At 38.5% G+C, this 26,105-nt stretch overlaps 1 protein-coding gene and 1 long non-coding RNA gene across 6 annotated transcripts in view; one reads left to right on the top strand and one right to left on the bottom strand.

The window, feature by feature from the left end:
• The window catches only part of LOC122212427, a 46,454-nt gene that overhangs the window by 7,678 nt on the left and 12,671 nt on the right, over nucleotides 1–26,105 (top strand). Inside the window, exons 1-2 of one of the 2 annotated variants that reach the window (XR_006199134.1) lie at nucleotides 9,410–10,151; nucleotides 11,557–11,673. This is a non-coding gene — a long non-coding RNA (uncharacterized LOC122212427). Of the gene's footprint in view, nucleotides 1–9,409; nucleotides 10,152–11,556; nucleotides 11,674–26,105 lie in introns of those variants that run through there. The other variant, XR_006199135.1, reaches the window with a different exon arrangement.
• LOC122212426 (membrane cofactor protein-like) overlaps nucleotides 11,515–26,105 on the bottom strand; it is a 31,297-nt gene continuing 16,706 nt past the window's right edge. For 3 of the 4 annotated variants that reach the window (XM_042926329.1, XM_042926326.1, XM_042926330.1), the window contains exons 6-10: nucleotides 20,907–21,107; nucleotides 18,529–18,576; nucleotides 12,645–12,695; nucleotides 12,095–12,130; nucleotides 11,515–11,597 (exon numbers count right to left, since the gene is read on the bottom strand). In XM_042926329.1, the coding sequence (XP_042782263.1) occupies nucleotides 11,536–11,597; nucleotides 12,095–12,130; nucleotides 12,645–12,695; nucleotides 18,529–18,576; nucleotides 20,907–21,107 (398 nt within the window). In that variant the 3' untranslated portion in view covers nucleotides 11,515–11,535. The remainder of the gene's footprint in view (nucleotides 11,598–12,094; nucleotides 12,131–12,644; nucleotides 12,696–18,528; nucleotides 18,577–20,906; nucleotides 21,108–26,105) is intronic. The other variant, XM_042926328.1, reaches the window with a different exon arrangement.

Consider the following 26,105-nt stretch of genomic DNA (forward strand, 5'->3'; position numbering starts at 1 on the left):
ACTCTATTTTTCCATTTCTTTGTGTTCCTCTTCAATTTCCTTTCTAAGCTTTCTATAGTTTTCAGCATACAGATCTTTTACATCTTTGCTCAGGTTTATTCCTAGGTATTTTATAGTTCTCGATGCAATTGTAAATGTGATCAATTTCTTAATTTTTCTTTCTGTTGCTTCATTATTGGTGTATAGAAATGCAACCAATTTCTGTACATTGATTTTGTATCCTGCAACTTTGCTGAATTCATGTATCAGTTCTAGCAGACTTTTGGTGGAGTCTATCGGATTTTCCATGTATAATATCATGTCATCTGCAAAAAGCGAAAGCTTGACTTCTTCATTGCCAAGTGGGATGCCTTTTATCTCATTTTGTTGTCAGATTGCTGATGCTAGGACTTCCAACACTATGTTAAACAACACTGGTGAGAGTGGACATCCCCGTTGTGTTCCTGACCTCAGGGGAAAACTCTCAGTTTTTCCCCATTGAGGATGATATTAGCTGTGGGCTTTTCATATATGGCTTTTATGATGTTAAAGTATGTTCCTTCTATCCCAACTTTCTTGAGGGTTTTTATTGGGAAAGGATGCTGAATTTTGTCAAATGCTTTTTCTGCATCTATTGACAGAATCATATGGTCCTTATTCTTTCTTCTATTAATGTGATGTATCACATTGATTGATTTGTGAATATTGAACCAGCCCTGCAACCCAGGAATGAATCCCACTTGATCATGGTGAATAATTCTTTTAACGTACTGTTGAATTTGATTTACTAGTATCTTGTTGAGAATTTTTGCATCCATATTCATCAGGGATATTGGCCTGTAGTCTCCTTTTTAGTGGGATCTCTTTCCGGTTTGGGAATCAATGTAATGCTGGCTTCAGAGAATAAGTCCAGAAGCTTTCCTTCCATTTCTATTTTTTGGAACAGCTTAAGAAGGATAGGTATTAACTCTGCTTTAAGTGTCTGGTAGAATTCCCCTGGAAAACCATTTGGCCCAGGACTCTTATTTGTTGGGAGATTTTTGATAACTTATTCAATTTCTTCACTGGTTATGGGTCTGTTGACATTTTCTATTTCTTCCCATTTGAGTTTTGGTAGTGTGTGGGTGTCTAGGAATTTGTCCATTTCTTCCAGGTTGTCCAGTTTGTTGGCATATAATTTCTCATAGTGTTCTCTAATAATTGTTTGTATTTCTCTGGTGTAGGTTGTGATCTCCTCTTTCATTCATGATATTATCAGGGTTCTCTCTTTTCTTTTTGAGAAGTCTGCCTAGGGGTTTTTCAATTTTGTTTATTTTTTCAAAAAACCAGCTCTTAAATTCATTGATCTGTTCTACTGTTTTTTTTTTTTGTTTTTGTTTTTGTTTTTTGATTCTACATTGTTTATTTCTGCTCTAATCTCTATTATTTCTCTTCTTCTGCTGGCTTTGGGATTTCTTTGCTTTTCTGCTTCTAGTTCCTTTAGGTTTGTGGTTAGGTTTTGTATTTGGGATTTTTCTTGCTTCTCGAGGTAGGCCTGAATTGCAATGTATTTTCCCCTTAGTACTGCCTTTGCTGCATCCCAAAGGGTTTGGACTGTTGTGTTTTCAATTTCATTTGCTTCCATATATTTTTAAATTTCTTCTTTAATTGCCTGGTTGACCCAATCATTCTTTAGTAGGATGTTCTTTAACCTCCATGCATTTGGAGGCTTTCCAAAAAAATTTTTTGTGGTTGATTTCAAGTTTTATAGCGTTGTGATCTCAAAATATGCATGGGATGATCTCAACTCTTTTATATTTATTGACAGCTGTTTTGTTACCCAGTATGTGGTCTATCCTGGAGAATGTTCCATGTGCATTCGAGAAGAATGTGTATTCTGCTGCTTTTGAATGAAAAGTTCTGAATATATCTGTCAAGTCCATCTGGTCCAGTGTATAATTCAAGGCCATTGTTTCTTTATTGATTTTCTGCCTAGATGATCTGTCCATTGTTGTAAGTGGAGTATTAAAGTCTCCTGCAAATACTGTATTCTTATCAATAAGATCGCTTATGTGTGTGATTGATTTGTATATTTGGGTGCCTTCAAGTTGGGAGCATAAACATTTACAATTATTATCTCTTCTTGATGGATAGGCCCCGTAATTATGATATAATGCCCTTCTTCATCTCTTGTTACAGTCTTTAGTTTAAAATTTGTTTTGTCTGATATAAGTATGGCTACTCCAGCTTTCTTTTGACTTCCACTAGCATGATAGATGGTTCTCCGTCACCTCGCTTTCAATCTGAAGGTGTCCTCAGGTCTCAAATGAGTCTCTGGTAGACAGCATATAGATGGATCTTGTTTTTTATCCATTCTGATACCCTATGTCTTTTGATCTGAGCATTTAGCCTATTTATATTCAGAGTTATTATTGAAAGATATGGATTTAGTGCCATTGTGATAGCTGTAGGTTTCAGGCTTGTGGTGATATCTCTGGTCCTTTGTGGTCTTTGCTGCTTTCCATTCACAGAGTCCCCCTTAGGATCTCCTGCAGGGCTGGTTTAGTGGTCATGAACTCCTTCAGTTTTTGTCTTTCTGGGAAAGCCTTTATCTCTCCTTCTATTCTGAATGACAGCCTTGCTGGATAAAGGACTCTTGGCTGCATATTTTTCCTATTCATCACATTGAATATTTCCTGCCACTCCCTTCTGGCTAACTACCCTTATGTGTTTACCTTATAGGCTAAGGCCTGTTTGTCCCTAGCTGCTTTCAGAATTCTCTCTTTATCTTTGTATTTTGCCAGTTTCACTCTAATATGCCGTGGAGAAGAACTATTCTTGTTAAATCTGAAGGGAGTTCTCTATGCTTCCTGGATTTGGAAGTCTGCCTCCTTCCCCTTCATATATATATAAGAATTGACCAAGAATCAAATCAGAAAATTGAAAGCCACTGGACCGATATCTGATGGTGCCTTGGAACCAGTGGCTGCACTGGTCTGGAGGAGGGGCCATCTGGTTTGGTCCCACGGAGGGGTGTGGTTTGGTGTAGGTGGGTCCCGCCTCCACTGTGGGCCCACTGTCGATTCCCTGAAGCCCCACCATGTTGGTCGTCAGGCAAAAAACAGCAACACCCCAGTCTCTCCACCCTCCCCACCAGGTGTCCCAAACCGTTCTGTTCAGGCTGTCCTCACAGTGCCCCTAGCATGAGTAGGCCAGTTTGTTTCCCTCCACACTCTTCTGTGCCTCCCAGGCACTGGGCTGGAGGCTATTAGCCTACCACAAATGGCAGTAGGTAGAACTCCTGGAAATGCTGAACCCTGGCCCCACCTGGGACCTAGGGAATCAGAATCTGCATTTCAAAAAGACTTACTACACACGAAATTGAAGCGCAGTCCCATGGGGTCCTACACCAGGAATTCTCCAATAACGAACATCGATTACAAATCGAAGGGGTGTTTTCCTGGGAGCCTTTTCAGGTGGTGCTGGGTGACCAGTTGACCAGTCATTTTCCCAAACACCATAACTAAGTGTCATCTAAACAATGGTGGTTTCCAGATTCTCACTGAAGCCACCAGCCCTAAGCACCAGGATGGCAGAGCTCTTGCTTGATTTCCATAGATCGGCACAAGGCTTGCCACGGCCACAGAAAATGGTTCAAGTTTTTAAAAGCTGCGTAAGGGAGATAAATGATGTTAACGTAAGTAGCTTATGCGAACATCAGTTTTATTACCCAGATGCAAATGTTCTTGGGGTAGCAAGTCAGGAATCAGAGTGGGGAACTTCCTCCAGGTGATCTATACTTGTGGCGGCTTGTTTACCTTCAGGTTCGGATGTGAGAGGGAAGGAAAATGTTATTGACTACAGACCCCAGTACTGGGTTTCTCCCATATTTAAGCAACAAGGGACAGAGTTAAGCCCTTTTAGAATGGTAATTTCACAGAAGGAAAGCAGAAAAGACCTAGTTAATACTGGATACAACATGAAATTAAAAACGGCTTCTGGGAATCACCGCAATGGTCAGAGCCTCTGAACGATGACAAAGTTGGAAGGACTTTGGGACTGTCAATGCCCGGGAAGGCCACAGGAGGGCAGCAGTGCCCCGTCATGCAAAGGCTGACCGTTTCAGTTTAGTGCAACCTTTTTTTTTTAAATTTTTTATGTTGATTTATTTTTAAGAATGAGAGAGACAGAGCATGAGCAGGAGAGGGGCAGAGAGTAGGAGACACAGAATCCAAAGCAGGCTCCAAGCTCCAAGCTGTCAGCACGAAGCCTGACATGGGGCTCAAACTCACGGAACATGAGATCATGACCTGAGCCAAAGTGGGACGCCTAACAGACTGAGCCACCCAGGCGCCCCATAGTGTCACCTTTTCTGAAATGAACCTGAAAATGATGAAAGCAACCATGCGTAAGGGGGGAGGAAATGCATGGACACTCAATTTTTAACATCTTTCTGGAAGTCAGTAGACTATGTTAAATCCTGCTCTTAAATAAAAATATGCAAATTTGTAAAAAGATCTAAGAAAGTGCATTCTTGGTTAAAATTAAGTTTAGCTGTCAGACATTATTAAGTTTTCAAATACCAGAGCGGTTGTTTCTTTAAAGCTAGAGTATTCTGTAACAATGCAAATTCGGATTTGTGCCCATTCTCTCTCTCTTCAGCATTGTTTGAGAAGACTTTTGGTAGTCACCTTTTCACCTTAAAAGCTCCCCTGGTTACAAAAAAAACCAAAAAACAAAAAAACCAAAAACCAAAAACAACAAAAAAACTTCCTTGTATATTTTATGCCAATTTAAAAAATATGCTACAGTCTCAATCTAAAGCCATATAGAATTTAGTAAGTTATTTTCTATATTTATAAACAACTTAACTTTCATCCAGAGCTGTTATCAGAAAGATTGCCTCTGTTTATTTCAAACCACAAAAAGTCTTGTTTTGTTAACCAGGCAATAACATTTTAAGTTTCAAACTGTATTGTGATGTAATATGCTCAATTAAAACAAACAGCATTTTGTAAATATAAGCCTTTACGTCCTGTTTTTATTAGTTTATATGTAGAAATGGGCTATGGAGCTTGAGAATCACTAATGCAGAGGTTCTAAACCATAGCTGCATTATTAGAATCGCTTGAGAAACTTAGAAAAAATATCAATGCCAAAGCATCATCCCAGATCAATGATATGAGAAACTTATGGGGGGTGGGACCCAGGCATCAGCAAAACTCCCCAGGCTATTCTAATGTGCAGCCGTGATACAAAAAATACCGAGGTCTGATCTCAGACATGTAGCAATCTGATTTAATTCGAATCTGCAAAAAAGACCAAGAAAATTTTTTGTGTAAACAAAAGCAAACCCTGTTATTACACAAATCAAACTTTCTACTTTCATCATTGGGGCTTGGGTTTGTAAGCACTTAATCATACCCACGCACTGACGTGATGTGGAAGGTATATCTGCCACCAGATACAGGCATATAGACACCCAGTTAACTCAAGGTTCAGTAACATCACAAAGGCTCTAAGACCTGGGCCAGTTGGGAGAAGCTTCACGGAACAGGCAGTAGGAGCTGAGCCTTGGGGAAGATGTCCAGGACCCGGCCAGGACTAGAAGTGCTACAGGCGACAGTGAACCGGGAACACAGCCCAGCACGTGGGGCAGACGGTCCGCTCGACGGACAATAGGTTCTTTGAAGAAGTGGAGCAGAAGTCTTCGGAAGGCAAGTTGGGATTTAATTGTAGAAGGCTTCAGGGTGCCTGCGAGAAACCTTGCACTTGACGCTGTGCACTTGGGACTGAACACCTCTGAGCAGGAGAGGCCCAGGACGGGCTGGGCGAGGAGCCTGGACACATTCAAGGCTCTGCAATGTGAGGGGCTGCAGTGGAACGTGTATAGAAGTCGGGCCAAGTACAAGCATGCTCTGCTCTGAGCTAAAACACACTGGAAATGAACGCATCGTCACAAACGAAAACTCTCCCGATCTTGGATTTTATTTTTCATAACACTTGAAGATCCCATTTTCAAAATATGAACAATAAAGACCCCCCCCCCCCCACATGGGACTTCTCATCTCACTGCAAATACATTCTTCCGGTTTTAGCAACCTTTCACATATGCTGCTTTCCACGTCATTAGAGAAACTTTTCATTTTATCCCATATATATAAATGTATATAATGGCATATATAATTGCCATTATTTGAAAAACAAAATTTAGATTTACCTATCGAGAGCAATTTTGTATAAATATACAAAATAAAAAAAATAAATTTGAAGCAGAAACTAGTATAAAAGTCTGTTTTGGAAAAACAACGTAACAATAACATAACAATTTTTTTGGAAAATAGCATAACAATCTTTGGTTGCAAAAGAGTCAACTGGGCTTGTTAAAAATCAACAGTACAGCCATCTCTTGTTCCTGAGCAAGTGCTACATCCCTGAAAAGTATGTGCAAATGGGTATAGTAAAACTTCATCTCTGTACTTAATTCAAAATTCCTGTTTCTTTCTGCTCAAGCGGATCTTCCCGAAGTACCTCACGATCCCTCAGGAAGGGGACACTTACAGTGCATCATAAACATGCTTTATCCGTAAACCAATACTTGTAAAACATGATTCCCAATCATGTCCTTCTCAAGGCAGCGTTTCTTTGGCCTAACTTATGCTACTAACTATGAAAGTGCAAAACAAAATTTGTAAAACCGTAATCTGAATGTGAGCGGCCGTCCCTCCTCTCTGCCCAGTGGTTTGTTTGAAAGAGACCCTGCCTGATGTGAGGACTCAGCGAGGTCACGGTCTGTTCCACCCCAGCATCCGGTGCTAGCACAGCTGTTTGCTTTTTTTGGTTCCTTTGTTCCACTGACAGCAGATACTGTTTCCTTTCCTGAAATGCATGGCTTAATTTTTACTGTGCATTTAGCAGATATGGTAAGATGCACATAAAAACTAAGATTCCGGGGGCACCTGGGTGGCTCAGTCCGTTAAGCTCAGGTCATGATCTTGCGGTTTGTGGGTTCAAGCCCTGTGTCAGCCTCTCTGCTTTCAGCAAGGAGTCTATTTTGGATTCTCTGTCCCCCTCTCTCTGCCCCTTCCCCGTTCATTCTCTCTCTCTCTCTCTCTCTCTCTCTCAAAAGTAAGTAACAGTAAAAAAAAACAAAAAAAAAAACACCACTAAGATTCTGATACAACCTGAGGTTATTGGAGATGTTCCTGCCAAACTCACTACTTTTTTTTTAAATTTTTTTTTTTAACGTTTATTTATTTTTGAGACAGAGAGAGACAGAGTATGAACGGGGGAGGGGCAGAGAAAGAGGGAGACAGAATCGGAAGCAGGCTCCAGGCTCTGAGCCATCAGCCCAGAGCCCGACACGGGGCTTGAACTCACGGACCTCGGGATCGTGACCCGGGCCGAAGTCGGACGCTTAACCGACTGAGCCACCCAGGCGCCCCAAAACTCACTACTCTTATATGACATTGTTTAAAGTAAGACATGTCCTTATTCAAGTACGGGGAGAAAATCACCCATTGCTGGAATTTAGAGTGGAATCTAACTTTCTTAAAGAGCGAAATCTTCTTCGAGAAGACTACAGGCCACAGGTTCACTCTGCCCCCGCCCAGCACTGCTACGAGTGTGAGAGCTCTCTAACGTACAGAAGTTTCTGACTGATTCTGAATTCCTAACTGATTTCTCACTGGTATTGTTGTTTGAAAAAGTGAAGAACAAAGGCCATAAACTTTATAGCTTCCTTCGGTCACCAAGATATTATAAATAGCTAAAAAGTATATAGAATTCTACCCTATTTACTTTGAGTATTTCTCAATAATATTCTTAGTTCAGGAAGTCAAACTTGTTCACATTCCCAGTTTTCAGTGTTCTTGTTTCTAATGTTTAAGGGCTGAGGTAGAATATATATATATTTTTAAATGCATTTAACACCCAACCATATATAAAACACATTTTAGAGTTGTTGAAAGAATGAATCTTAAGACTTGGCATTACTCTGTGAACAAAAGAGACATTAAAATAACTTTCTTTTTTTTTAATTTTTTTTTTTAACATTTATTTATTTTTGAGACAGGGAGAGACAGAGCATGAACAGGGGAGGGTCAGAGAGAGGGAGACACAGAATCTGAAACAGGCTCCAGGCTCTGAGCTGTCGGCACAGAGCCCGACGCGGGGCTTGAACTCACGGACCGCAAGATCATGACCTGAGCCGAAGTTGGCCGCTTAACCGATTGAGCCACCCAGGCGTCCCTAAAATAACTTTCTTTACAAATGCAATGTAATTTATTTTGGACGATAGTTCCCTAGATATGGAGATTTAGTTTAAAAATTATTTCCCCATCTAAATACTCCCAGGGGTATTGTACAGAGTTGCCTTATAAATACAAGTGTTATTTAAGGGAAAACAGGCCAGATGTTCATACCCAAATGCATACACCATTCAAAGCAGCATCAAAGGGTGGTGATTACACTCAAACCGCATTGAAATGTCAGCCTTATGGCTTAATGGTTGCATCGTGAGAGTACAAGCACTAGAGAACAGCTTCTGTAGATCTTAAGATTTTAATTGTATCGAAAGATAAAGTGATGCCCTCATTCGTAGAAACCACTTGGTACATCTGCTCTGCCTCAGTGGTTGATCTATTCCAGTAAGTGGTATATTCACCTCTAACCTCTGTTTCACTAAAAGGCAAGGTATACAGATAGCATAATTTAGTACAGGAGTTAAATCCAGAGGCCTAGTAGGAAAATGGACAACTAAAAACATATATTTGTAGTAGCAAGAGACCCTGATCTAGGAAATAAATGATTCTTTTCAATATAATTTCACATGTCGGGGTGCCTGGGTGGCTCAGTAGGTTAAGCGTCAGACTTCGGCTCAGGTTATGATCTCAGGGTTCGTGAATTTGAACCCCACGTTAAGCTCTGTGCTGACAGCTCGGAGCTTGGAGCCTGCTTCGGATTCTGTGTCTCCCTCTCTCTCTGCCCCTTCTCTGCTCATGCTTTGTCTCTCCATCTCTCTCAAAGATAAACATTAAAAAAAAGAACCGTCTCTTTACTTGTTACTGTACTGCTGACCAGCAGGGCCTGGCTATCAAGGGATGTGTCGTGTGAGTTGCAGCCACAAAAGCTGTGATGCCAGACGTGTGTATGAGGTCCTTTCTCAGAGACACCGACAATCTGGGGCAGGATAGGCGAGTTCAAGGATGGTGCCTGCCCACCAGTCTCCCCAGTTTCTGGGCGGGGGGGGATTGCCTTGGGCTCACCGACATGTGTTTAATTAGAAGCCCGTTCCTCAGGCCATAGCTATGCAGATAAGCTAAAAGGCGAGGCACAGAAAGACCGGGATGATTTCAGTTGGCCACCTCTGTGCTATGTCCTGGGTAGGGCGGCCAGTTAACAACTGTTTCTCCATTTATTCCAGTCCTACGTGACCTGCCAACATAAGCCCTGAGGGCCACCAGACAGGTGCACAAGCTCCTTTTCGGGAGGTACCGGCGATGTGGAGCACGGCAGAGGGAGGGTGAAAGGTCGCTCCGGCTCTCCAAGGTCTGTGGAGAGGACTGCGGCCAGACTTGGGTCTAGGTAGAAGCCTGTCAGCTCAGGCCTCAGCTACACAGATAAGCTAATAGGCCTCTTTCCCAGAAAGACTGGGGGTGCATTTCAGACTGCTGTGTCTGTGCTGTACCCTGGAGGGTTGGCCAAAGTAAAACCACACGAGCACTTTAAGAACTGTTTCTCAGTTGGCTGTAGCCTTGTGGACATAGGCCCCACTGGCTTTCAGAGCCAGATGTTTTGTGGACCCATCTCTGGGGTGCAGGTCTTAAAAGCTGGGGTGCCAGACGTGGGGTTCAAACATTTGGCTTCCCAGGAAGAAGCTCAGAGTTGTGAGCTTCTATCTGACTGTGGGTTGCCACACTGGGGGAGGAGTTTATGGTGAGACACTATCTCCTACTCATTTTTGATGTGGGTTTGTTTGTTTGTCTTCTTTTTCTTTTTCAAGTAGTCTCCACACCCAATGTGGGGCTTGAACTCATGACCCTGAGACCAAGAGTCACATGCTCCACTGACTGAGCCAGCCAGGCACCCCTTGATGTGGTTTTGTATCCACCCAACGGAGATTTAGTTTTCAGATCTCCTTCAGAGAGAAACTGTTCCGAACGTGGCTATAGACGTCGCGTGTCGGACAGGAGGTGAGTTCAGGGGATCCTCTCACGTTGCCATCTTGAACCAGAGGCTCAGCTTACAAGACCCATTACTTGGTAGCTGAAGAGATTTCGATTAACACTTTGAAGGAAGCAGCATATTGATGCAGAGAATTTAAACAAAAAAGGAAAGTGAGGAGCAAAAAGCTATCTTGTTTTGCTCTCTGCACAAAGCTTTTTGAGACTTGTAAGAATATTCTACTGACAATATTTCCTACTCACGCTATGTGTATGTGTAATTTAAAAAATGTATGCTAGTGATTGACAAATCAAATATGCACATCAAGTGTCCTACAAATAGAAGATTGAAGATTCAAGTGGAGGCATTGTGATTTAAAAAAGATAACCAATAACATAAAAGAGTTTGAGCTCGTTATGTGTAGAGAATGTATTTTTATTACATGCCCTAAACCAGATGACTAGTATAAAGGCAAAATATATCATAAAACCATGAATACCAAAAGTCTTAAAATTATTAGGTTTGCTGTGAAAGTCATTTCCAAAACTACAAGGAAAGAAAATTATTGAAAATCAATAAAAATCAAATTTCAAAGTACCTAACCTTAGTCTATGCTCCAGGATTTATTCTAAGTCTTTCACAACATTGAAAAGTATTTCATTAAAATTTAAGTTTGATGTTTAAAAACCCTATTCTCCCTAGAAGACACGTACTTGTACACTTTTTTTTCTATTATAAGTCCCTCCCCCACATTTTTCATTTTTATAGATGAAAACAAAAATAAGGGTAATGAGGTGCCTTGTAAATCTTACCCCTCAGTAATGTTAAGTTTAACCCCAACAGTTTTACTGCAACCTAGTAAATTGAGAGAACATAAGAGGGAAATCAAACACTGCTGCTTTTCACTCCCCGGTTTAACAAGTGTAAGTAACAGCTCTAAAGGAAAAGAAATCAAACTGGGTATTCGAAAGAGACACCTGCACAGCTTCTAACAATTCCCTAACTTCTCCGGACAAATGGAAACTTTCATCATAAAAACTCCACTGAATACAACTGTCCGAGTCTCCACAGTGAACTGTTCTAAGTTTCATCTTGGCCCCCGGTCCAATTTAGGAAATAGGGGGAAGCTGGGTGGGGAAGGCCCCGTAACAGTCCATGATTTGCTATAGAACTTAGGTCTCAAGTCCCACAGAAATTTTTCGTGAAGTCATAACAGACAAAGCAAGTCTGCGCAGGTCCCTCTGGCCGCCGGGACAGGAAAAGCAGCCTAAAATATTGTTAGTAAACAGATGCGACTGGCAGGGCACACTGATGCGGGCTCAGCTTAGGGAGAGATGGCACAGGCACAGGTGCAAATGCTGCGCGCACGTAGGTGAGGAGAAGGACCGGAAGTTGGAAGAAATGTCCTTTAATTTACCCTTTCTTTCTTTGAAGACATCTGTACAGGCAGGTGCAAAGTACTCCAAGGCCGACAACTACAAGAAACCAGGAAACAAAGGACATGTAACTGAGAGCTAATTGCCAAGATTCAAACTGTAGCAGCAGAAATAAGTAAGTGTTGGTTACATTTCAGTGGTCAGAAAATGCTACTTCATTTAAGCACATATATATTCATATTCCGTCTAGACTCTTCACTATCAGAAGTTCGTGAACAGTCCACAGTAAGTCAGGGAAGAATCCTTGCTTAGTTTGGAAAAGTACCCAAAGCATATTTGGGACGCAGAGTCATGACTCATCGTCCTGAAGACACATGGAGTATTTAGGTCTGTTACTAAGTGGACAAGTGGAATATAAAAGAATATACATTCACCAGCAAAACGTGTAGTATCATATACAAGGTCAGACTGTTCTAGACTGCTGTACTTCATTTCAAGCTATAAAAACCACAGAAACTGAAAAGTCACTTAAAAAATAATGCACTTCCTCGCAATACTATTTTGATTTAAGTGGCATTGAAGTTTGGGCTACTTACGGAGAGTAAGAATAATCACAGCAATGATACCTGCATCTGGAAAAACATGAAAACAGTTTGAAGATCATTGAGTGCACAAGGGTCCCAGAGAGTAGTCGCATTTAACCTTGCTCGGATCATACACTACATCGATACATGACAGCAAAGAAAGAGGTCCTCAGTGTAGTTTTAGCACGACTGCTAGTGTGTCCAGATCGTTCTGATCACAGAGCCCTTGGACTCTGATCCCACATCCAGGGTCCACCTTGTAAGACTCTTCAGAGGAACCTCACTTTTCATTGTTTTGTGCTGTCGTTGCCATATCAGGTTATTTAGTAAAGCTTCTTGGGCGCTTAGAATTCCCTACATGGGAGGAAATTACCTACATGTGTCTACACATAAGTAACCACTTATGTTTATCATGTTATCTGGACTACTAAAATCCCTATCAATGTCAAATTTTGTGAAACTTGGTTCCCTCCTTAACTACAAATAATTGGAACATGATAGCTATTTCTATATAGTACTCCGAGGTTTCATAAGGAAGAGTAATTAATAGCCAAAATAATACCTAATTCCTCCAATTCTTCAAATAATGCTGATTCATTGGGCTCAGGATAGCCTGGGGGGCAAAATGGAAAAAAAGAAGAAAGACTAAACCTTAAAGATCCATAAATTCACTGGTTTTCATTTTTTGCTTTTGTATGAAACTGCTAATAATTTCATTTTCCTTATATATTAATGTTTCTTAATAAAAATATCATAAGTTATAAATTTATATTTGATGTCACCAACAATCTTCTTCCTGTACATTGGTGTTTCCTGTGACAAGATTCTGCAGTATGGCAAGCAAATTTATCACCACCGCAGCCTCAAAATTAGCCTGAATTCAACATGAGTCTACTTAAAATTAAAAGATAGAGGAGGACTTTAAAACAATTTAGAAGTTGATCAGGAATCAACATAATAAAAGCCATTTATGAAAAACCCATAGCCAACATCATATTTAAGACTGCAAGTTTTTCCTTTAAGATCAGGAACAGGACAGGGTGCTTATGTTTGTCACTTCTATTCAACATAAATACTGCAAGTTCATATTAGAGCAATTAGGTAAAAAAAATAAAATAAAAAGCATCCAAATTGGGAAGAAATAAGATGATCTCTGTTCACACATGACATGATCTTTTACATAGAAAACTCTAAAGATCACACACACACACACACACACACACACCTAGTACAACCAATAAATGAATTCAGTTAAGTTGCAGGATACAAAATCAACATGCAAAAATCAATTGTGTTTTGGGGCGCCTGGGTGGCTCAGTCGGTTGAGCATCCAACTTCAGCTCAGGTCATGATCTCACACTCTGTGGGTTCGAGCCCTGTGTCGGGCTCTGTGCTGACAGCTCAGATCCTGGAGCTGCTTCGGATTCTGTGTCTCCCCCTCTGTCTGCCCCTCCCCTGCTCATGCTCTGTCTATCTCTGTCTCAAAAATAAATGAAAACATTTAAAAAAAACAAAAGTTGATGGGGAGTGGGAGGGTGGGGTGGGCGGGTGATGCGTATTGAGGAGGGCACTTGTTGGGATGAGCACTGGGTGTTTTATGGAAACCAACTTGACAATAAATTTCATATTAAAAAAATAATAATAAAAAATAAAATAAATTAAAAAAATCAATTTTGTTTCTACACACTAACAGCAATGTAAAAAAGAAATTAAGAAAACAATTCCATTTACAATTGAATGAAAAGGAGCTACCCTATGACCTGCCAATTGCACTACTAGATATTTATCCAGAGCATAAAAAATGCTGATTCAAAGGGGCACACGCACCCCGATGTTTATAGAAGCACTATTGACAATAAAGAAATTATGGAAAGATGCCCATTGACTGATGAATAGATAAAGAAGATAAGGAATATATTTAAAATGGAATATTACTCAGTGATTAAAAACAATGACATCCTGCCCTTTGCAACAATGTGGATGGAACTAGAACGAATACATTCAATACGTGCAAAGCGAAATAAGTCCGTTGGAGAAAGACAAATATATTATTTCACTCATATGTGGAATTTAAGAAGCAAAACAGATGAACATAGGGGAAGAGAAGGAAAAGTAAGAGAAAAACAGAGAGGGAGGCAAACCATAAGAGACCCTTTTTAAAAAATGTTTGTTTGTTTATTTTTCTAAAAATAATTTATTGTCAAGTTAGCTAACATACAGCACATACAGTGTGTGCTCTTGGTTTGGGGAGTAGATTCTCATGATTTCTTGCTTACATACAACACCCAGTGCTCATCTTAACAAGTGCACTCTTTAATGCCCATTACCCATTTCCCCCTCCCTCCTGCCTCCCCCTTCAACCCTCAGTTCGTTCTCTGTATGTAACAGTCTCTTATGGTTTGCCTCCCTCTCTCTTTGTAACTATTTTTTCCCCTTCCTTTCCCCCATGGTCTTCTGTGAAGTTCCTCAAGTTCCACGTATGAGTGAAAACATATGGTATCTGTATTTCTCTGACTGACTTATTTCACTTAGCATAATACCTTCCAGTTCCATCCATGTAGTTGCAAATGGCCAGATTTCATTCTTTCTCATTGCCAATTAGTAATCCACTGTATCTATAAACCACATCTTCTTTATCCATTCGTCAGTTGATGGACAGTCAACAATTTGGCTACTGTTGATAGTGCTGCTATAAGGAGACTCTTAAATACAGAGAACAAACAGGATTGCTGGAGGGGTAGTTGGTGGCAGAATGGTCTAAACGGGTGATGGGCACTAAGGAAGGCACTTGATGGGATGAGCACTAGGTGTATATGTAAGTGATGAATCACTAAATTCTATTCCTGAAACCATAATTACACTATAGTTAACTAACTTGGATTTAAATAAAGTTCTAAAAAAATAATAAAAGACTTCGGAATAAACTTCACAAAGGAAGTAAAAGATTTGTACACTGAAAACTATAAAACACCGCAGTAAGAAATTTAAAAAGACATAAGTAAATGGAAAGAAATCCTGTGTTCGTGGATTGGAGGACCTAATAAAGTTAAGATGCCAATGTGATATGAAGCAACCTACAGATGAAGTGCAACCCACCAAAAGCCTAATGATGCTCTTTGCAGAAATAGAAAAATCCATTTGAAAATTCATATGGGATCTCAAGGCACGAGGAATAGTTAAAGCAATCATGAAAAGAGAGAGCAAAGTTGGAAGGACTTGTACTTCCTGATTTCAAAACTTACTACAAGTACAATAATCAGAACAGAATGGCACTGGCATAAAGCAGGGCACCTGGGTGGCTCAGTCAGGTAAGTGTCTGACCCTTGATTTTAGCTCATGTCATGATCTCATGGTTTGTGAGTTCACGCTCCATGTCAGACTCTGAGCTGATGTCATGAAGCCTGCTTGGGAATTTCTCTCTCCCTTTGTCTCTGCCCTTCCCCTGCTCTCTCTCTTTCAAAAGTAAATAAACATTAAAAAAAAAAAAAAAGACAGACATACAGACCAATGGAATAGAAGAGAGGCCACAAAATAAACCTTTGCATATATAGTCAAATAATTCTCTACGAGGGTGCTATCAAAATTCAATAGGGAAAGAGCCAACTTCTCACAAATGGTTTTGAAAACTGGATACCCACATACACAAAAGGATGAATTTTAACACTTGCCATACACCAAACACAAAAGTTAATTCAATATCGATCAAAGACCCTAAATATTTAAAACCATAAAACTCTTAGAAGAAAATAAGAGTTCAGGCTTCATGATGTTGGATCTGGTAATGTTTTATTGAATGTGACACCAAAAGCATAGGCAGCAAAAGGAAAAACCAAACAAATTAGACCACATTAAAACTAAAAACTTTTGTGCACCAAAGGACACTAACAATAGAGTGAAAAAACAACCCACAGAATGGGAAAAAAAATCTGAAAATCATATATCTAATAAGGGATTGATATCCAAAATATAAAATGAGCTCCTAAAACTCAAAAACAAGACAGAAAAACAACCCATCAAAAATGGACAAAGGACTTGAATAGACATTTCTCCAAAGAAGATATACAAGTGGCCATTAAGCACACAAGAAGATGCTCAACACATTATTTATTGTTAAGGAAATGTAAGTAAAAACCACAATATACCTCATGTATATTACCTAACATATATTATGATGGTTATTACCAAAAAGCAGAAAATAATACGTGTTGATAGAGGTCAAGAAATTGAAACTTTTTCAAATTAAAACAAAAAGAAAAGAAATTTAATTTTTTTTTTTTTTTATGAGAGAGAGAGAGCACAGACAATAGAGGTAGAGAATCCCAAGCAGGCTCCATACCCAGTGTGGAGCCTGACACGGGGCTGATCTCATGATACTGAGATCATAACGTGAACCGAAACCAAGAGTTGGACGCTTAACCGAGCGAGTCACCTAGGCATCCCACGAAATCAGAACTTTTGTTGCTGATGGGAATGTAAAATGGTATAGCCACTATGAAAGACAGTATGGTTGTTTGTCGAAAAAGTAAACACCGAATTGTCATATAACCAGCAATTCTCCTAGATATATAGCACCCCAAAATTGCAAACAGGGGCCCCAAATTAAAACTTTTCAATTGTTAAGTTCACAATTGAAAGTAGGACTCAAACACTTAAAAGCCAATATTCAGAGATACATTATTCAGAGTAGCCAAAATGTGGAAAAAACCCAAGCAAGTGACTTCAACAGATGAATGAACAAACAAAATGTACAAAACAATGGAATATTATTCAGCCATAGAAAGGAATGAAGTTCTGATACATGCTGCAAGGTGGATGAACCTTGAAAACATTATGCTACATGAAATAAGGCAGAAATGATTCTACTTCTATGAAGTAGCTCGACTAGTCACATTTATAAAGACAGAAAACAGAATGGTTACCAGGGATGGGGTGGGGGGGGGGGCGGGGGCGGATTGAGAGTTATTGTTTATAATATATATAATGTATATATAATGTATATAATGTATATAATATATAATGTGTATAAGGTTTCAATTTGAGATGATGAAAAAGTTTGGGGGATAGTGCTGGTTACAAACAATGTGGATGCACTTTATGCCACTGAAATGCACACTGAAAATGGTTAAAACAGTAATAAAATATAATACAAGTTTATCTAGAAAAACTAATATACAGAATAGTCTAAATGTTGCTAAAAAGGAAGTGTTATGCCAGATATTAAAACAAATTATAGTGGGGCACCTGGATGGCTCAGCTCAGGTCACGACATCATGGTTCGCAGGTTCAAGCCCCACATCGGGCTCCGTGCGGTCAGTGAGGAGCCTGCTTGGGATTCTCTCTCTCTCCCTCTCTCTCTGCCCTGCTCTCGCTCTCTCCCTCTCAAAATAAATAAACTTAAATAAAAATTTTTAAAAACCCAAAACATATCATAGTATTATAATGGGGGGAAAAATGACTCAGTGCTGTTACAAGAATGGCCAGAGTTCAAGGAAACATAAAGATGACTGGAAAACAGTTGGAGAGAGGACAACTTCTTCAACAGATGTTACTATTTCACCGTTACAAGGGGGTGGGTAGAGTGGAGAGGAGACCTATCTCACTCCATTTGTCAGAATGAATTTCAGATGCACCAATGATTTAAATGCAAAGAATACAATCAGAACACAGGGTTGAAATGTTTATAAAGTTTTAGCATGGGAAAAGCCTAAAGCTTTTATAAGACAGACAAAACACACACAGCCATTAGGGAGAAGATCGATACGTCCATCAGTCCATCTACTTATTGATGTAAAATTTCTATACATGTAAAAGACCACTAACAGAATAGTCAAATAAATAAATACGGTATACATTTCAAAGTCATCATCGGAAAGAATGGCAATAAATCTAAATACAACCCCACTATAAGACATTCAATGGGAAAAGGGCAAGTTTTGAAAAATTACATACAAGATGATGTCAATTTTGTTTAAGATAAAAGAAAAAATGCCCAACTATATGTATCTAAGGATGTATCTAAAGACTAAAGTAAAGTAATTCTTTACTCTGTATACTTTCACAATGTTTGAAAATTTATAAAAATATATCATCCATTTACCACTCATGTAACAAAATGTTACAAAAAGCCATCTATAACCAATAGTACACCATAAAAATCTTGAAAGAAAACTGACCAGTGAAAATAAGGCCCCAAAGCCCCTGAAAAAATGTTCACTTCGTATTAAAAGTGTTTTAACTTATAATGAACTCTCATAAATCAACAAGAAAAATATTTTAGAAATCTAATTTTTAAAAAATGAGCAAAGGGCCTGGATAAATCAAAGTGGGGCAAAAAAGTTCAAATTCTTTGATGATAAGTAAAGAAATGCAAATTAGAACAAGACACAACGTGGCATTCATCACCTTATAAAGTTGTTAACTATATAAACAGGAGAAAATTACTGAACCTGGATACTTTGAAACTGGAGGTTTGGTTGGATGAGTAGGCTTGAAACCTGGAAAAGTAAATTGGATACAATTCACTAGCCTTATCAACACAAAATTATGGATTTAATTTTGAATTATTTTCAAAAAAGACTCATTATTTCTCAAAATGAAAAATACAAATACTTTCCAAAGTTTGCAATTCTACTTCTGGGAATGTAGTCTAACGTATATTTGCACAAGTTTATAAGCATGTATGACTAAGAATGTTCCCTACAACTTTGTATTTTATATGGAAATCCTAGAAGTTGACTAATAGTAAATCATAAAATTAATGTGTTCAGAGTAAACACACATATCTTTAAAAAAAAATACCATCCAAGTCGTATCATACTACGTAAGAAGGTGTACCTTTTTCTCTTCTGCCTTGTATTTCTTGGACTTAAAAAATATTTGCACATTTAGATCTGCTTTAACACCATTATCTGTTGCTGGTCCTTTTGATATAGTCTTTCTCTGACTGATGAAAAAAAAATGATTGACAATCCCATGGAGAGTTTTGATTTTGATTTTTTAAAAAGGATCCCTGTAGTTTCTCTTCTTTATAAGCTTTTTCTTACAATTTTTCTTCTAAAAACTAAACTGTATCAGTGTTTTATAAGTCTATGAAATGCTTATGGTTCAACTCTTTCCAAAGAGCGTATCAACAAACATAGGATATACCACAGTGCATGTACTCACTAGGATCATGTAAGTAAATACCGATGGTTCACGGAGTATAAATTTCATATGCAATCTTAATAAATCAGTCCACCAAAAAACCATTTTCTTTCCCCCCCAAACCTCATAGCCCTCAACTAAAGCACACAAGGAGGGTATCAGGTACCAGGTTTACAGGAATTATTTAAAAAATATATTCTAATTACCGTATTAACATGCATAATTCCACAAATCCTTTAAAATACTATGGCCATAGGAAATATACAAACAAATTAAAAGCTATTAATCATGATCTGTTTGAGTTCAACACTTTCAAAAAACAGGAAGCTAAAGTCCACAGAAATGAGGTTACTTGAGTAAGCTGAGCCAAACTAGGACCTTAGTGAGGTTGCCCAGGATAATGTTCTTCCCACTATTCCTGTTGTCTCTTGCTTCTGATGGAAAGAGAGGCCAAAGATAGGAGCACTGAAATCAGGAAGATATTTCCTTCCAACATAGTAAAAATAATCTTTTAAGTCTTAAACAAAGTAGCTGACCTATAGGAAATCCTTCATTTCATTTCATTTCATTTCAATGAATAAGGATTTTTCCTGCCTTTCAGTTGCTATGAAGTTTAGGTGCAGTTGCCAAATAAAAATGCCCAGTAAAGGGAAAAAGAAAAATTGTATGAAGTTGGAAGGGGTGGGGGTGGGGGAAGACATACGGGTCTTATTTGGAGATAGCAGATATTTCCCAGTTTAAATTGTGCTACGTAAAAAACAACAAACTAAACTGGTTGTAGTCCAGCAAGTGAAACATAGTCCTAGACCAGGAAGACACCCTGGGAGCAAACTGATCACTTTAAAAAAAAAAAAGAAAGAAACAGCAAAGTCGACCCAGAAAACACACATGTTAAAAAACAGAAGCCATAAGCCTTCCTCTTCACTGATACTAATTCGAGTGATGCTATAAGTCATATGAGCTACCTTTACAAGCTCCCCATATGCCAGGCACTATGCTAAGTGTTAAATGCATCCCACTTAAATGGTATGTAACATTCCCAAGTTTACATACCTGTTTATACCTGTGAACTCTGCCAAATAATTTTAGAAAAACTAAATAGAACTAAAATGGCTGTAAATACGTCCTTCACCCTTTCACTACTCAAAATGTGAATGACTATAAATCACATAAATGTAAAGGATTGTTGTAAAATATAAGCAGGAAAGTACAAATCGGAATGACTCAAAACTAGAGGTTTTATTTTGGGAGAAATCTGTACCGAAAAACGAAATAATGTAGAATCAACGACTTCAGAATTATTGGCTTCATTTCATTTATATAAATGAATATTATTCTTTTATTCTTGACTTATAAGTGTAAATAAATGTACGTAAAATTATTTTAGTCTTGACTTACAAATGTAAAAAATTCTCATGCTTCAGTCTACTCTAAAAGTGGCTGCTATACATTTTTATACATAAAAATACTAAATGAGAAATTTGTATGTGATGTAGATAACGTGGAAAGACCCTATGAAAATGTACAAAATCACAACATAGGAATGATGTCATATCTCCATCATGTAAATAAATACAAGATGGAACAAAATACTAAATTTTTTTAGTTATTTGTTTTCACTGATATTTCATGCCAAAAAAATTAAAACTAAAAAGATGGAAAAAAAAAACCACATTTGTACCTTTAATACATGTCGGCATCTCAGGTTCCCAAGTATTTCTCCCACCACAGAACACTGGGTTGCTGCCATTAAGATAGAAACCTGGGAGGCATTCAAATAGAACCACTGCTTGGTAGGAATAGGTTTCTCTGACTCCTGATACCAGTCTTCCATTCACAAGTACTGGATGTTCACATCTGACCACTGAAAAGTACAGAAACTCTAGAATTAATGGAAAGCTGCTTTAACATAGGATTAGAAAAAATAGCGCCAAGTAGTAATTTCCTGCGGGAAGAAACATACAAGGAATGAAAGGCAAGGTGTTAATTAAAAGGAAAAAAAAATACCCAAGAAACCTTTATACATATGCACATTTTAATTCGAAGGAAATGGATTTAGAGAAATCTAATAACTTTTTTCCACCTAGAAAGACTGTCATTAGACTTTATTGACTTTCCTATATTTTTTTCCATTACTAACAATTTTTTTTTTTTTACATTTATTTATTGTTTGAAAGACATAGAGAGACAGAGCACAAGTTGGGGAGGGGCAGAGAGAGAAGGAGACACAGAATCCGAAGCAGGCTCCAGGCTCAGAGCTGTCAGCACAGAGCCTGATGTGGGGCTCGAACTCATGAACTGTGAGATCATGACCTGAGCTGAAGTCGGACGCTCAACCAACTAAGCCACCCAGGCGCCCCTCCATTACTGACAATTTTTGAGAAAGGTCTGACCACCACATACAAATTTGAGGCAAGTTTTGATCTTCATCAATTCTAGGGATTTTTTAAAAGGTCATGCTGACACTGGCTGCAGTACCCTGCTTTTCTAGAAAGGTAGGAAAGACTTCTGAGAAGGTAATACTTGAGTTCAGATTTAAAAGTTGAAAAGCAAGTAGCCATGCAAAGATACCCAAAAAGAAAGTGCTCAGGTAGCAACAACATACACAAATGGGATGTTCAAGAAACAGAAAGGCCAGTGGAGTTAGGGCAGTGTTTTCCAAACATCTTGGCCTGCAAGCCAGAGATCGAAAGGCACATTTTACATCGTAAACCCGTATATAAGCACACAGGCCTGAAATACAGGTCAGCCTCATACCAGCGTGCTCTGCTGTTTTCCATTCTACTCCACCTCTTGGGAAGTAAACTACTGCTCATGACCTGATAGATTCATTTCAGAATCTATGAATTAATCTATTAATTAATCTTTTCGCCGTTGTGCGAAACTACTGTTAACTGCACTAATAATTTTCTTTATGTTATGCTGGCTAGACATAATTTACGTACAGCAAAGCTCGTCCTCTTAAGCGGACAGCTGTATGAGGTTTGACAGAGGCAAATAATCATGTAATTACCACAATAAAGACACAGAAAAGCTCCATTGCCCCCCAACATTTCCTCATGCCGCTTTGGAATCAACCCTTCCCACCCCCACAACCACCTTCACCAACCAGCCAAACACTGGTCTGTTGTCCATTCCTAAAGAGTCGCTTTTCCAGAATGTCATAAGGGGATCACGGCCTCTGAGTATGAGTTATTTCACTCAGCATCATGCATTTGAGAGTCATTCCTATTGCTGCATGGGTTAGAGCTCACTCCTTTCGATTGCTGAGTATAATTGCATTGTATGGACGTACCATGGTGGTTTGCCATTCACCAGCTAAAGGGCTAGTGGGTTGTCTCCAGGGCGGGACAATTACGACTAAGGCAGCTGAATATTCTCACACAGGTTTCTGTGTGAACATGTTTTCATTTACTTGGATTGATGAGTTGTATGGTAAGTATATGTTTAACTTTATGAAAAATGTAAAAATATATTCCAAGCGGTCATATACCACTTTGTATTCTTACTAGCAATGTGTGAAAATTCCAACTGTTCTACATCATTGCTGGTACATGGTATTGTTAGTTTATTGTATTCAATTTCAGTTGTTTTATTAGGGGTGTTGAGTGGCATCTCTTTGTGGTTTTAAATTACATTTCTGTAATCACTAATTATATTGAGAAATGTTCATGTGCTTTTTTGTCTTCCATGTATCATGTTTGTTGAAATAGGTCTACTCAAATATTTTATCCATTTTTTAAAAAAATTGGCTTGTTTTCTATGATTGAGCTTGGAGAATTCTTTATGTATCATAGGTAAAAGTTATTATTTGATATATGCTTTGCTAATATTTTTTTCCCAGTCTATTGCTAATTTTTTCCCCATTCCTTTAACAATTTTTTTGCAGACCAGAAGTCTCGAATTTGGAACATCCAAGTTTTTTTCTTTAAAGGATCACACTTTATGGGTGGTATTTAAGAAATTTTTGGCTAGGTCACAAGTATTTTGTATGTTCTCTTGCAAAAATCTTATGGTTTTAGGTTTTACATGTAATTCTATGATCCATTTTTTCCCAAAGTTTATTTTTAATTTTTTAATTTTAATTGCTCTTTTATTTTTTTAGCATGAGAATTACACATCACAGTTCAGCATGTAGAATTCATTATGCAAAGAAATAGAAGTCATTTTTAGTTTTTTCCTTTTTTATATATTTTTTAATTTATTTATTTAAATTCAAGTTAGTTAACATACAGTGCAGTATTGTGGTCAGAGGCAGCATGTAGTGATTCATCACACATAACACCCAGTGCTCATCCCCAAAAGTGCCCTCCTTAATGCCCATCACCCATTTAGTGCATCCCCCACCACCCTCCCCTCCAGCAACCCTCAGTTTGTTCTCCGTATTTAAGAGGCTCTTATGGTTTGCCTCCCTCTCTGTTTTAATCTTATTTTTCCTTCCCTTTCCCTATGTTCATCTGTTTTGTTTCTTAAATTCCACACGTGAATGAAATCATATGGCATTTGTCTTTCTCAGTCTAACTTATTTCACTTAGCATAAAGTTTCTAGGTCCATTCATGTTGCAAGTGGCAAGTTCTCATCTCATCCTTTTTATAGCTGTGTAATATTCCTGTGTGTGTGTGTGTGTGTATGTGTGTGTGTGTGCGCGCGCGTGCATACGTTACATCTTCTTTAGCCATTCATCTCTTGATGGATACTCAGGTTGCTTCTATAGCTTGACTCTTCTAAATAATGCTGCAATAAACACAGGAGTGCATATATCTTTTCAAATTAGTGTTTTCATTTTCCTCGGGTAAATACGCAGTAGTGGAATTATTGGATCTCTATGATTCATTTTGAATAAATGTTTGTCTATGGTTCTAACATCGATGAAGGTTCCCTTTTTTTGGCACATGGATATCCGATTGTGTTGTACCATTTGTTGAAAATATCATCATTTTCCACTGAACTGTTTGTATACCTGTACACCTGAAGAAAATCCATTGGACATATTGGCAGGTATCTAATTCTGGATGTAGTACTCTATTCCATTGCTGTATATGGCTATCCTTTTACCTATACCACATTGTTTTGATTATATGCTTTAAGTGTACTTTATATTAAGTCTTAACGTCCGGTAGAGCGTATCTTCTAATTTTTTTCAAAATTATTTTCACTATTCTAGATATTTTGTCTTTCCACATAAATTTCCGAATCAGTTTAATTTATACAAAAGGTTCTGCTGGGATCACCTGGGGAGCTCAGTCAGTTGGGTGTCCAGCTTCGACTCAGGTCATGGTCTCATGGCTTGTGGGTTTGAGCCCCGCGAAAGACTCTGTGCTGAGAGCTCAGAGCCTGGAGTCTGTTTTGGATTCTGTCTCTCTCTCTCTCTCTGCCCCTCCCTCACTCATGCTCTGTCTCTCTGTCTCTCAAGAACAAATAACCATTAAAAAAAGGTTCTGCTAGGATTTTTGTTGGGATTGTGCTGAGTTTAGATAAATTAGAGAGGCTTGACTATTACATTGAATTCTCCAAACCATACCTAGTGTGTATCCCTTCATTGATTAAGGATTTCTTTAGTTTCCATTATTAGTGTTTAGTAGGTTTTAGCATTAATATCTTTCACATATATTGTTAGATTTATACTCAAGAATTTCATATTTTGGAACTACTGTAAATACTTCTTAAAATTTCAATTTCTTTTTTTTATGAATATAACTTATTGTCAAATTGGCTTGCATACCACACCCAGTGCTCATCCCAGCAAGAGCCCTCTCCTCAATACCCATCACCCATTCTCCCCTATCCCCCACCCCCCCCCATCCACCTCAGTTTGTTCTCTGTATTTAAGAGTCTCTTGTGGTTTGCCTCCATCCCTCTCTGTAACTATTTTTTTTCTCCCTTCCCTTCCCCCGTGGCCTTCTGCTAAGTTTCTCAAGATCCAAATATGAGTGAAAACATATGATATCTGTCCTTCTCTGACTGACGTATTTCACTTAGCATAATATCTTCCAGTTCCATCCACGTTGCTCAAATGGCATGATTTCATTCTTTCTCATTGCCAAGTAGCATTCCATTGTATATAGGAAACCACATCTTTTTAATCTATTCTTCTGTTGATGGGACAATAGGCTATTTCCATAATTTGGCCATTGTTAAGAGCATTGCTATAAACATTGAGGTACACGTGCCCCTATGCATCAGCACTCCTGTATCCCTTGGGTAAATTCCTAGTAGTGCTATTGCTGGGTCATTGGATAGATCTTTTTTTAAATTTTTTGAGGAACTTCCACACTGTTTTCCAGAGTGGCTGCACCAGTTTGTATTCCCACCAACAGTGCATGAGGAGTCCCGTTTCTCCACATCCTTGCCAGCATCTGTAGTCTCCTGATTTGTTCATTTTAGCCACTCTGGCCGGTGTGATGTGGTATCTCAATGTGGTTTTAATTTGTATTTCTCCGATGACAAGTGATGTTGAGCATCTTTTCATGTATCTCTTGGCCATCTGGATGTCCTCTTTGGAAAAGTGTCTATTCATGTCTTTCGCCCAATTCTTCACTGGGTTATTTGTTTTTCGGGTGTGGAGTTTGGAGAGTTCTTTACAGATTTTGGATACTAGCCCTTTACCCGATAGGTCATTTGCAAATATCTTTTCCCATTCTGTCGTTTGCCTTTTAGTTTTGTTAATTAAAATTTCAATTTTTAATGGCTTATTCCTAGTATATAGACATATAACTGTCTTCCATATGCTGATCTTATATTTTGAAACCTTGTTAAAACTTCAGTCATTGGAATATTGTATACAACCAAGTCGTAAGTGAATAGAGACTATATTTCTTACTTTCCAATGTGTATGTCTAATTCTTTCTCTTGCCTTGGTATAGTAGCTAAGACCTCTTG

The sequence above is a fragment of the Panthera leo genome, chromosome F3 (assembly GCF_018350215.1).
Source record: "Panthera leo isolate Ple1 chromosome F3, P.leo_Ple1_pat1.1, whole genome shotgun sequence".
Taxonomy (NCBI): domain Eukaryota; kingdom Metazoa; phylum Chordata; class Mammalia; order Carnivora; family Felidae; genus Panthera; species Panthera leo.